The sequence below is a fragment of the Mustela nigripes genome, chromosome 2 (assembly GCF_022355385.1).
Source record: "Mustela nigripes isolate SB6536 chromosome 2, MUSNIG.SB6536, whole genome shotgun sequence".
In the NCBI taxonomy this organism is placed as follows: domain Eukaryota; kingdom Metazoa; phylum Chordata; class Mammalia; order Carnivora; family Mustelidae; genus Mustela; species Mustela nigripes.
Window position 1 is genome coordinate 209,335,048 of NC_081558.1, and position 12,084 is coordinate 209,347,131.

General features: G+C 45.7%; 1 protein-coding gene across 4 annotated transcripts in view; it reads right to left on the reverse strand.

Moving 5' to 3' along the window:
- Positions 1 to 12,084, reverse strand: part of RUNX1 (RUNX family transcription factor 1) — a 244,161-nt gene that overhangs the window by 48,770 nt on the left and 183,307 nt on the right. For all 4 annotated transcript variants that reach the window (XM_059392311.1, XM_059392312.1, XM_059392308.1 and 1 more), the window contains one exon: positions 11,868 to 11,972. In XM_059392311.1, coding sequence (XP_059248294.1) covers positions 11,868 to 11,972 — 105 coding nt within the window. The remainder of the gene's footprint in view (positions 1 to 11,867; positions 11,973 to 12,084) is intronic.

The following is a 12,084-nucleotide window of genomic DNA, read 5'->3' on the forward strand; positions in this document are numbered from 1 at the left end:
AGCCCGTCAGCCAGCAAACAGGACAGAAAACCGGCCTCTCTCTGGAGCCTTGAGAGATTCTCACCTCTGAGCTGCTGCAGATTTGACTGGTCCTGGGAAACTGGCATGGAGGCTCGAGGGTGTAACATTTCACCTCCCTGAAATCTAATCCAGAAATCTCAGGCAAGCAGCATATGTAAAGAGCTATGGGCTAGAAAAACAAGAGCAAGGACTCCGCCAGCTGCAGTAGGATCTCACTTGCTCCTGCTCTTCCAAGTCTTTCATGGAGAGAAAAGGGAATCCTGGAGTTGCAGAGGAAAAACTGCATTTGGCTTTGGAAAAGAAATATGTCTTAAAAGAAAACGCAGCTCTCTTCAACTGTCTGAGGTGCTTCTTTTTGTTTTCAATCTTCTTTAAGGGGACATAGTAATAGGTAAAGAAAATATCAAGATATTCTGAGGACAAAAGATAAAATTCCTAGCAGCGTGAGTTTACAGAGGGGGCTGATTTGACTGTCTCTATTTTTTGTCTACAATTTTCTTCTGCTCAATTTCAAGACCTCATGAGATGAAATCTACCTCTGAAAAAACCAGTAATTATTTTATTTCAGATCCCTCCGATTTTTGTGTGATATACACAAACAACAATGAATTTTTCTATTGTATTTTTCTATTATTTTAACATAGCTATTAGATTTCTATTACCTAATCTATAAGACCGCTTAAAAAGCACCTTGATACATGGGGCACCTGGGTGGCTCAGTGGGTTAAAGCCTCTGCCTTTGGCTCAGGTCATGATCCCAGGGTCCTGGGATGGAGCCCCACATCGGGCTCTCTGTCGAGCAGGGAACCTGCTTCCTCCCCTCTCTGCCTGCTTCTTTGCCTACTTGTGATCTCGGTCTGACAAATGAATAAATAATTTATTTTTAAAAGCGCCTTGATACATAATATCTCAATTCATCCAAAACAACCCTATGTAGTAGACAGCTCTTATGATTATTCCCATCTTACAAGATGACCCAGCGGAAGTTTCTAGATGTGAAGAGACGTGGTAGGCACACAGAAGCTTGAGTGCTAATGTTCAGTTAAGAAACTACTACATTTTGATAAAATCTCTGTTTAGAGAAGGACCCCCTCTCTGCAAGACAATCCGGTTAACAGTATTTTGCTTCAGAGAGGAGTAAGTTGTTGAAGCTCGTTCAGTACTTGGAATTAATAATAGATAGGGTAAGAAGGAAAACAGAAAAAGGCCCTTGTTGTATTATATTCTGGGGGCCCGATCTGCCAGGATTTTTCTTTCTTTTTTTTTTTTTTTTTTTAATAACTTGGCAATGGCGGATATTTCGCCCTCACTTGGGCAGAATTCCATTAGTTCCTTTGGTAAGGGCTAAGGGAAGAGGGAGAAGGACCTATGTGTCCAGGGCATGTGCTAATATTTAGAAGCTCCTCTGTGCCAGGCTGTGCTGTCGTCAATCTGCACAGGACCTCGGCCCGCCCCTGCGCACCCCACCAAGGCTATCACCTTCCTGGTTTTTCACCTGTGGAGGCTGAGCTTGGGGAGGCGAATCTGATCTCAGATGAGAGGTGAGGCTGAATGAGGTGGCCAGCTCTCCGGTGGCCAACCTCCACTCCAGTCCGCCTCTCAGGCTAGCTCATTTTATCCTCATATCCCTCAGCAAGGCAGGAGCCCATTCTACAGATGGGGAAACTGCTGTGCAGCTAGTAAGTAGCAGAGATCACACTTGAAGCCAGGCTGGTCCAGCTCCAATGCCTCTCTCGCTCCTTCCCTCCAGCTCAGAGCTCTCTGCTTGTTTCTGAAACCGGGGCTCTGCCCTGTTGGCAAAGCTGAAGACCAACAAAAAGAGGGGACTCTGTGCATTTCTCCTCAGCTCTTTAAAATGAACGAATTGGAAATATCACAAACCACTTCAAAGCGAAGTAAAAATAAGGTGATACCAGGAACAAATCCAAAAGGGGCCATGGATGCACACTGTCCTTAAGAATTTACTGATTACAAAATATTTATTTTTATCTCAGATGACCAGAAGACTTACTTCTAGGCTGTGGCGAACAAAAACAAAAACCAAACCAACCAAACACGTAGCATATCAAATGTTCGACATTTTGGTATATGAAAGAAACCTGAAAGACTTCCATAACAGTCTGAGTTTTAGTCAATACTGGCTTTAATGGGACCTGAGTTTAGTAAATCATGGAAGTACCAAACTAATCTATTGCCATTAACTTACTTTATGGGGGTCTAGGGAGTTAGCAGATTAATTCGGTTGCGTTTCTTTAAAAAAAAAAAAAAAAAAAGGTAAACAAAGAAACTTGCTTCCGGCACTTGAAATTTTTTTTTTAACCTTGACTTTCATCTATAAATGTATATGCACAATATCTGACTATCGGCTGTAGCCAACTTTACCAGTAACATCACATAACTTACTTGCACATAGAACCTGACAAATAGACCATATGTGCACGCCCAGTCACGTTATGAAAGAACCAAATGTCAGTGTCTTCTGCGATGTCTGATAATACAGCTGTAATGCCCAGTAACAGACTATATCTAATTTATCCCTTCTTTATTGTCAACTTTCCATAGCCAAAAACCTTCAAAACAAATTGTTATAAAGGACAAGAGTACAGAAAGAACAGAAGACCACAATTGCCAAGTTAGCGCAAACGAACCTAAACACAGATCTAGTGCAAGGGGTAGCTTTTACTTGACTGATCTAAGCTGAACTTGTGGGGTTTTCTGTTGTTGTTTGGGGGCAATGGGGTTCTAGGAGACCCACTGGGTGAATTCTTACTCAATGACTTTCTTGGCTACACGGCTTACGGAAAAAGCCCCGAACCTTCGGGAAAACTAACGCGAGTTTGTTTGTTTTCAAAATAAGAAGTGGAAAATGGCTCGTGTGCGGAAAAAATTCTCAACCACTCTGAAGCGAGAAGCTGATCGTGATAAAGCTGCGTGGCGGGGCCAACCACAGTCCTTCCGCAGGCGAGGTTCCCAGCGCCAGGCCTGGCAGTGGCGTTCCCAGCGCTGGAGCCCACCTGTTCCTGCAGCTCCCGAGGTGACCAAGGCCCCTGCTTAGACCCGGCCCCCACACAGTGCAGCTGGATGACCTGCGAGGACCTCAACTGTGCTGCTTCCTGACCACCCCAGGTGGGGGGCCGCTTCCGCAGGCCGCAGGACACAGGGCTTGCAAACCCAGGCGCAGCGTGTGCGCAGAAGGGTCCCCAGTTCCACGGGGAGAGCACCTGTGTCCCTGCAATGTGTCCCTGAATGTCTTTGGAGGAAATGAAGAAAAGCCCTACCCAGCAGATACTAAAATATCCCCCCAAAACCCCAGAATAAGTCTAGAAAGACACGTTGCTTTAGGGAACTTAGAGGGTGCCTGAGTGCGTCATCCTAAGTCTGCAAAACTTTCGTGTATTTAGCTGGTCCAGGCACCCCGGGGAGGGGAGCTGCTCTCCTCTGGGGCAAGAATTCAGATTCTAACAGACTCTGGCATTCTTCATGTCCGTTTTCTAGAACAACATAGAAAGGTCTCCTCTCCAGCTTGTCATGCATATATTGAAAAGAGCCCACGCATTAGATCTCAGTACCGACTTTCATTTGTTACTCAAACAGGATTTTTTTCCCCTGGAATTTTTCAAAAAGTTCAACATTTGGGAGTAAGGCCATTTTACTAAAGAGGGACTTAGGAACAGTGCCCAGAGTGTTTCAAGGGTCCATAAAAATGCCAGAAAAGAAATTTTACTGGGTCTAAATACAAAAGGAAAACTGAAAAAAAAAATCAAAATATATAAATGTTTAATTAAAAGTCTTAAAAAATGCAGCATGATGGCAACTTCATGAATTTTTAAACTTAGGATTCACTTTTTTTTTTTATTTTTTTTTTTTTGGTTTAGAGTTTTCGCATAGCCAAAGGATTCCAAGACTAAATGCAAATAATTGCTCTGTCTTCCGAACCCTTATCCCGTGTTCTAAATATTCTACAGAGGCTGTCTCCTCCAGCCTCCCAGTGCTGTGAGGTCAGTACGGCCACTGTCCTTGGAGGCTCGGCCAGGCCAGCCAACGCCCACCAGGTATGGTCACCCACACAGTTAGCAAGTACTAGAATGGGGAATCTCAACCTTGATTGTAATCACATTGTTCACGGCAAGGAAATCAGGGCCGAAGGTAATGAAACGAGTTACTCATAGCCAGATAATTTCAAAAATAAATGACAAAAGCCCTTTCAAAAATTTACAGCCAAAAAAAAAAGATATCTAACATATTATGTACGTGGGTACAAGTGGCTATGTCCGATGTCACATAGGACAAAGTCTCCTTCTCCCAGGGAAGGGGAGCCCAGGAGACGCATCCTCTAAGGGGCCTTGTTTGTGGGGAACCCATGACTCTGTTTTTCTGACAATATTTTGTTACCCCTTCTGAGTGGGAACTAATTTGGAGATTATCTCATCCCATCGCCTGGTTGGACAGAAGAGCAGAGTGAGGACCAGGATAAAAGTACTTAAGATAATTGCCCCAGGTCACACCCACTGGCCTGATGGCGCCAGTGTGAACCCAGGTCCTCCGTTCAGGATCCAGAGACCTTCCTACATGTTTTAAGATTAAGAAATGGAAGCCTAAATAGAGGCAGATTTTTTTTTTTTCTTTTAGCCCTTTATATACTAAATTCTAACAAGGACTGTGACATATTGGCTTAGATCCTGACCTCACTGGGGTGACACCTAAAATAGAGCTTGGTGGGGGGGGGGGGGCGCTGCCTGGGTGGCTCAGTGGGTTAAGTGTCTGCCTTGGGCTCAGGTCACGGTCTCAGGGTCCTGGGATTAGCCTCAAGTCTGGCTCCCTGGTCAGTGGGTAGCCTGCTTCTCCCTCTCCCTCTGCTCCTCCTCCTGGCTTTCTTTCTCTCAAATAAATAAATAAAATCTTTAAAAAAAAATGAAATAGCACTTCAGTTTGCTGTGGCCCCGCGGAAAAGAGAAATCCAAGAGAATGGTCTAATTTTCACCGCATGCGTTTTCTCTCACCTCTCCCCCTCTGTTAGACTGAAAAGGCACCTAGATCCTTTCCTGGGGTTCTCACTGGTACCGAGCTGGAAGGAATTTTCTCTCTTCCTTTCTATAGCAATACAAATCCCAAATAAAAATCCTAGTGACTTCAATATAGACAGGCTTGTTACCAAGAAGTCTCAGTCCTCCCCAGGTCTTGGTGAGCTGATGGAGGGGGATTGTCACTGCTTCCGGGGGAGAAGCACACTTTCCCCCAGGAGCCTCTTGTATTCCCATTCAGCTCGTGAACCTTTCGGACCTTGGCCTGAATTAAGTCTGTAGAAAACTTAAGGGTCAGGGACATCTTTATGTGTACAAAATTCTTCTTAGTCTAGTTTGATACTACTAAAATAATAAATAGAATGAGGTTCTAAAATTCACTGGACACATTTAGGCAGAGTATTATCAATCTTTGAAAAACTGCTTTTGCCAAGTCTTGGGGTAGTTTGGGCACTTAGCACGGCAAGAATTTAAGTACCAGTGGAAGTCACCCAGAATGTCCATTTTAGCACCAAAATGCCTTTCAGAGTGGGGAGGAGGAACATAAGTAAGAAGAGCATTTCCTCCTCCTCTTGGAGCCTCTGTCTGTCTCCTACTTTCTATCTGGGTGGGAGGGAAGAAAGCATTATTTCCTTTCTCTTTTGTGAATCAGGATTTCATCTAGAAAGAACTAAGGTCCAAATCTGATATTTGAAGAATCTAAGGGATTAAGTAGATCACTGTTCACTGCCTGGAAGAAATGTTTAAGCTCTTCTGGGCAAACAAAGTGACCGTAGATGGATCATTACAATCCTGAGCTCAAAGACGTATAAAACTGCCTGCTATTCCACTAATGGGAGAAGAGTCAAGGACGCAACTTGCCATCCCTTGAGAGGGCCCCTCTAGTCCCTACCTGGACCCTCATGGAAGCTCTTTGCCAAAGGGAGGGACCAGAACTTGGAATGTTCGCCTGGCGATCATTTTGTCACATTATCTAGCTTTCCTGCAGGCCAACAGCGGAGGCCCCTGCTTCAGGTTCCTGTTGATGCCATCTTACAAGCAGACCCTGGGGACAGACGTGGAGCCAACCACCAGTACCTGGGGTCACATGGCTGCCTGTTGGGTCCTGCCCCCCTGCCCCAGGATCCACCCGGGGGCGCTGATTCCCCACCTGCCCAATGACTGCCAAGGCTCTGAGGCTCTGCTTTCTTCAAGACTGTCTTTGAACCAGAATTATATTGATAAACCCTCCTAATAAAGAATTTCTGAAACAGAAATCTCAATACAATGAAGCCCAAGGAGGAGATGGTGCAGTTCTTAAAACCAGACACTGGCGTCTGTGGGTCGCCGTGTCTGGACTGCTTCTTTCCAATTCTGGCTTCCTGATGGTAAAACCTTGGGCAAGGGACCTCACTTCTTTTTGTTTCAACTTCCTTATCTGTTTTTGCAAAGATGATACCAACTAATCTATGGGAAGCTCTTTGAATGGTGCTGGGTGAACAATGGTACTAATTGCCAGCTATTTTTATTATTAGGTGTTTTATTATTATTATTTTAAAAGATTTTATTTATTTATTTGACAGAGAGAGTGCATGAGCAGGGGGAAGGGCAGAGGAAGCAGCGGACTCCCTGCTGAGCAGAGAGCCCCACATGGGACTTGATCCCAGGACCCCGGGATCATCACCTGAGCTGAAGGCAGATGCTTAACTGACTGAGCCACCCAGGTGTCCCTAAGTATTTTTATTTTTAAAAGAAAATGATATTTTAAAAACCCTGTACCTTAGTCAGTCCCACGAGCAATCTGTAAACATTTCTGCTCATGCTGCATTTTTCCAAAGAAACTTGATTTCAAATATTTTTAGGCCCATTACTGCCATAGTTTTCAGGTACTTTCACCCATTCCTTTTTTTCCCTCCAAACATGGTCTCCATGTTTAAGGATCTCATTTCTTCTATCCCTGTTAGAGATTTGCTGCTTCCATTCCAAATCATAGAAGGAAATATATTTGTGTGGTGTAACTGCAACAAAATCCTTAGCAAAACGACAAAGTGATAAAGGGTTAGGCCCTCCAGGGGACCCATGTTAACTTTGTTTCCCTATTTTAAAAAGGTTAGTCAGCAAGAAGGTGAGTGCCCCAGAAAAAAAGTATTTTCTGAAGCTTTTAAGGAACGGCTCCACCTAGCTATCTGTGATTGTGAACTCCAAGCCCACACAACAGTTTCTGTGAGGGCCCTGAGGCCAGGAGTTCTCCCAGAAATGGCCAGTATTGGTTGTATTAATCTTTTCAAGTTTTAATTAGGTCACTGAGTGTTCCGGATGTAACCGATACCCGGCCAGACGGGTCATGGCTTGTGACGTCAGAATGACGACCCAGTCCCTATCCCTGGGATTCCCACCCCTTGCCATCGGGTTGCTCAGGGTCCCGACTGCTCACTCCCCTCAATGTCTCCTTAGCAAAATATCTTCCTCCACGGCACTGAGGTGCTACCTAGTCTCTGCGGAGAATGCGCTTCAGTATCTTAATAGTATCCTATTACAGATGCATAGGTTAGAGCTAGAGTTTTTCACCAGATCCCCCCACGTATACAAATATACATAAAAACAACTCCCAAATATCCTTGTCCTGAAAAATCCCATCAGTCCAACTCCTGCACTTAATGAGAACACTATCTTTCGATACATTAACAAGCCACAAAGTGTTCTATCCATGAACTGAAAACACATTCCCCATTGCTGCTGAACGGAGCCCAGCCCAGGATATCTTCTGATGGTGCTCTTTCTCCATAATAAATTCAATTTTTCATCCACTGGTAATTTCCCTATTAGTCTGAGATGTCAATAAAATCCCACAAAATGTGGGGTAAAAAACACCTTGTGACCCCTTGTACACAAGTGTTTCAAGTTGAAGGCTCCATGCCTGCGACGAGACACCCCCATTTGCCCTTTCTAGACCATCTTAGAGCAGGCATGAACCTGAGACGTCCTGGAAGCCAACACCTCATCTCAAACATGTGGCTACGAAGCCACATCAGAGAGCTTAGAATAGGTCATGTACGTACGGCACAGGTGGATGGAGCGGTGCACGGATGGAAGGACAGATGGATGGACAGACAGATGTGCCAGGAGCTCCTCATTCTCTCTCTGCCCTCATCACCAACTATTTCCTTTCAACCAAAGCACATCATTTCAATTCTCTGGGCTTTTCCCTTTTTTCAGTTTGAGGACATTAGGCCTGGAGGCTCTCCCTTCATCTCCCCTAGTCTTTGATTTCATGAAACAATAGAACTTTTCAAAAGTTGCGAATGCCAGAGCCACCTTACCAGGATCAGCCAGAATTCATAGTCCTGTTATGAGAAAAGGGACTTGGGAGGTGTTATTAATCCACAGATGTGACACTGAGTGGGCATCCTGATTGACATGCAGTGACCTCTCTTAACATTACATTAGAAAGTGACTGTGAGTTATTCACAAGGGCCAAGACCAGAGACAACCCAAGTGTCCATCAATCAATGAATGGATAAAATACAAACACGCACACACAGACACACACACACACACACACACACAGACACACACACACACACACACACACACACCCAGTGGAGTATTATTGAGCCTTGTAACGAAGGAATGTCTACCATTTGCAACAACACGAATGAACATCAAGGGCATTATGCTGCATGAAATAAGTCAGACGGAGAAAGACAAGAACTGTATGATCTCACATATAAAATCTAAAAAAAAAGAAAAAGGAACTCCTAGAAACAGAGAGCAACAGATTGGTGGAAGTCCGGGGCGGGGAATGGGGGCTGAGTGGGAGTGTAGGGAAGCGGGTGAAGGTGGTCAGAAGGTAAAAGCTTCCAGCCATACGGTGAACAAGTCCTGGGGATATCAAGTATAGAGTGATAACTAGAGCCAACAACACCATATCGTATATTTGAAAACTGCTAGCAGAATAGATCTTAAAAGTTCTCATCACACACACGCACACACACACACAAACTGTAACTGTCTGAGGTGATGGGTGTGTTTACTCATATTACTGTGGCGATCATTTTGTAACATACACATATATCAAATCATCATGTTCTGAACCTGAAACTTACACAATGTTGTATGTCAATTATATCTCAATAAAACTGAAGAAAACTTGCTTCACTTTGTCTTTGAAAGAAAGAGAAAGAAAGAAGGAAAATGGCTGTGAGTCGAGCTTCATCAAAAAGTAGTTCCCACCTTGAATCTAGATTTTCACATAATGAGGAAGACAGCCATGAAAATTAGCCCTGAAGGCCCACCCTTGCTTCCTAGGGCGAATAGAAAAGTCAGGATTACTCAAGCCACCTGGGAGCCTGTGTGCATTCTATTATTTTTCTAGAAGTCCTTTGTGCCGTGTGAGACCATCTACCTGGGACTCTAACACCTCCCTCTCCATGCTTACTACCCTCCATTTAATTTTTCCTAAGACCTCAAAGTCCACTTGTCAGGAAAGACTCCATAAGAATGGGTCCTCCTTGGAGCAAATCCCTTCTGTCTGTTCAAGGAGGGATTCTGTCTGTTCAATAATGACTGTTTTCTGAAGTTAGAAAACAGCAGGAGGGCACACGGGATACACACGCTGCCACAATACCATATTTTCCCCCTCTGACTGCCAATTCTGAAAAGTCAGAGCGCCCACCATTTGTCTTCTGAAGCTGGGTGGGTCTTTGAATGTTATGGGAAATATTGGCAGTGGGGCAAAACCCGCCCTTTTTCTAATGCAGGAGAGAGTAACAGGTAGAGGTATACCACGGGGTCACTGGTTTAAGTTTCTTCCTCCAGGCAGGTTGGCATATGAATGATTAGAATGGCTTCTACTTTTTTTTTTTTTTTTTAATTATGTTCGGTTAGCCACCATAGAGTACATCATTAGCTTTTGATGTAGCGTTCAATGATTGAATGGTTCTATTTTTTAACAGAGAGCAGTTCTCCAGGCACCTGAGTGGGCCTTTCTCAAAGTTTAATTACCCTCAAAGTCAATTTCCTTACACCTCACAGCTGCCTGTCCCCAGCCCTGCGCCTGGCTAGAACCAAAGTCTGCTTCCTCTCTGGGAATCTGCAGAGAGCCAAGGCACCTGCGCCATGTTTCTATCACATTGTTAACATAACAGGGTCGCTATGAGTCTTCAGTTTGCTGCTCCTACTTGGGAAACCTACAAAGGTGGGTTTGGTTGTCACTGTGTGGTCCCTTGCCCGTGACCTGCTTTTCAAACCTAAGTTGGAATCAGGGGATGCTACCAACTCCCAGAGTTTCCTGAGTCTGGGCATGACTGGATCTTCTCCATGACTTCAAGAAAAAAAGCCTAGCGGGGGTACACAAGGTCAGGAACAATGGGAGTCACAGACTAGGCGAATGGCAGTAAGGGGATGGTGAATGAAATGCCATGTCCCGGGGGGGCTGTCCCTGGTGGGTATGGTGGTTCCTTGTGGGGGTTCTTCCCACTCTGGGGCATTGAGGAAGCTGAGGCAGCACATGGGATGGTTCTAGCAAGTGACTGAGACACCCTGAGGCTGTGGCCAGGACCGCAGGAAACACTCCCACAGCTGGGGTGAGCACAGGGTGCGTGATATGGAGAGCCTCGCCTGGGGACCCCACCGCCCCAGCAGCATCCCCACCATGAGAAGTGCCTCTGGGGGACCGCCCCGCTAGCGGCAACCTCAGAGGCAGCCAGGAGCCTCTACTGGGCATGGAGAACATTGGCTGAGTTCGTCCTCTGTGCCAGGCACCCAGCACTGTCTCCTCCTGTCTCAGAAAGCAGCTCTCACTATTGTCTCCATTTTGCAGATGAGGAGACTGAGGTCCAGGGAGGCTCCGTAACTTGCTGAAGGCTAATGTGCCTGAACCACCAGACTCCTCTTGTTCTGCCCCCAGAGCCCAAATTCCTAACCACGCCGGCTTACAACCTGATCTCCCTGGATCTCGACCTCCAGGCATAGCGGGAAGCCTTGTTTTTGAATGGCTCTCCCATCAGAAGAGAGAGTACGCATTTTCCACCAGGGACCTGATAGGGTTTGGAGGCACGCAGACCCTGGGAAGAACCCAGCCTCTGTGCTGGGGAAGGGTGTGGCTCTGGAAAAGAGTGTTACTCTTGGGTTTACTCAAAGATAGTCATTAAGTCACCGTGAAGACATCCTTCTGCAGACTAAACAACCCCACTGCTTTTTAAAAAAGTTTTCCTCACAGGAGATCTTTTTTTGGTACCGTCTTTCTATATTTACTGGTTTTCCCCCGGGAATTCTGCTGCCCTCCCATTCTCTATTTTAATCAGTCCTGTAATAAGATTCTGATCTGTGCCACAGAAAGAAAAAGGTCATTTTCATAGTTTTCATCTCTTGCCTTAACAAATGGACAAAAGGCCAGCATGGATGGTAATCAACCCCTTGTGGTCTGCTCTGAGGCTCAGGCACTTTTTCTTGGTGCCCGGGCCCCCTCGTGCCCCGCACACATCCATTTACTGTTTGTTTCTGATCCTGTGCTCACTTCACTGTGCATTTGAGGAACAAGTCCTCAGCCTCCTGTGGCCCTGAAATGCTTCAAACACACATTTGACTCAGCCCGATTTGCTTCTCTGCCCCCTAAGAGAATGCTCTAAAAGGAGTCCAGGGCTCAGAGACAGACTTTGAGGGATGAGTGTCAACCATAGATTTTTTTTCTCTCTGCAGGGGCCGCAGAGTCCTCTCTGACAGAGGTAGCCACATGTAGCCACACGTAGCAGTGCCAGGCCAACCCAAGGATTCTGAGATACCGTCCCCGGTGCCTCAGTTTACCAGCCCGGAAGGCGTGCCAGCCCCGATGGGGGGCCCACTTACTTCGAGGTTCTCGGGGTCCATCCACTGTGATTTTGATGGCTCTGTGGTAAGTGGCAACTTGGGGTGGATTGGTGAAAACGGTGATGGTCAGAGTGAAGCTCTTCCCTGTTGGAACACAAAAGGGAACACCACAAAATGAGCAGACGGTGGGTGGACCCGCCATGTCCATGAATTTATGCTTCCCAGCCCTCAGACTGGAAAGCTGGTCCTTCTTCAG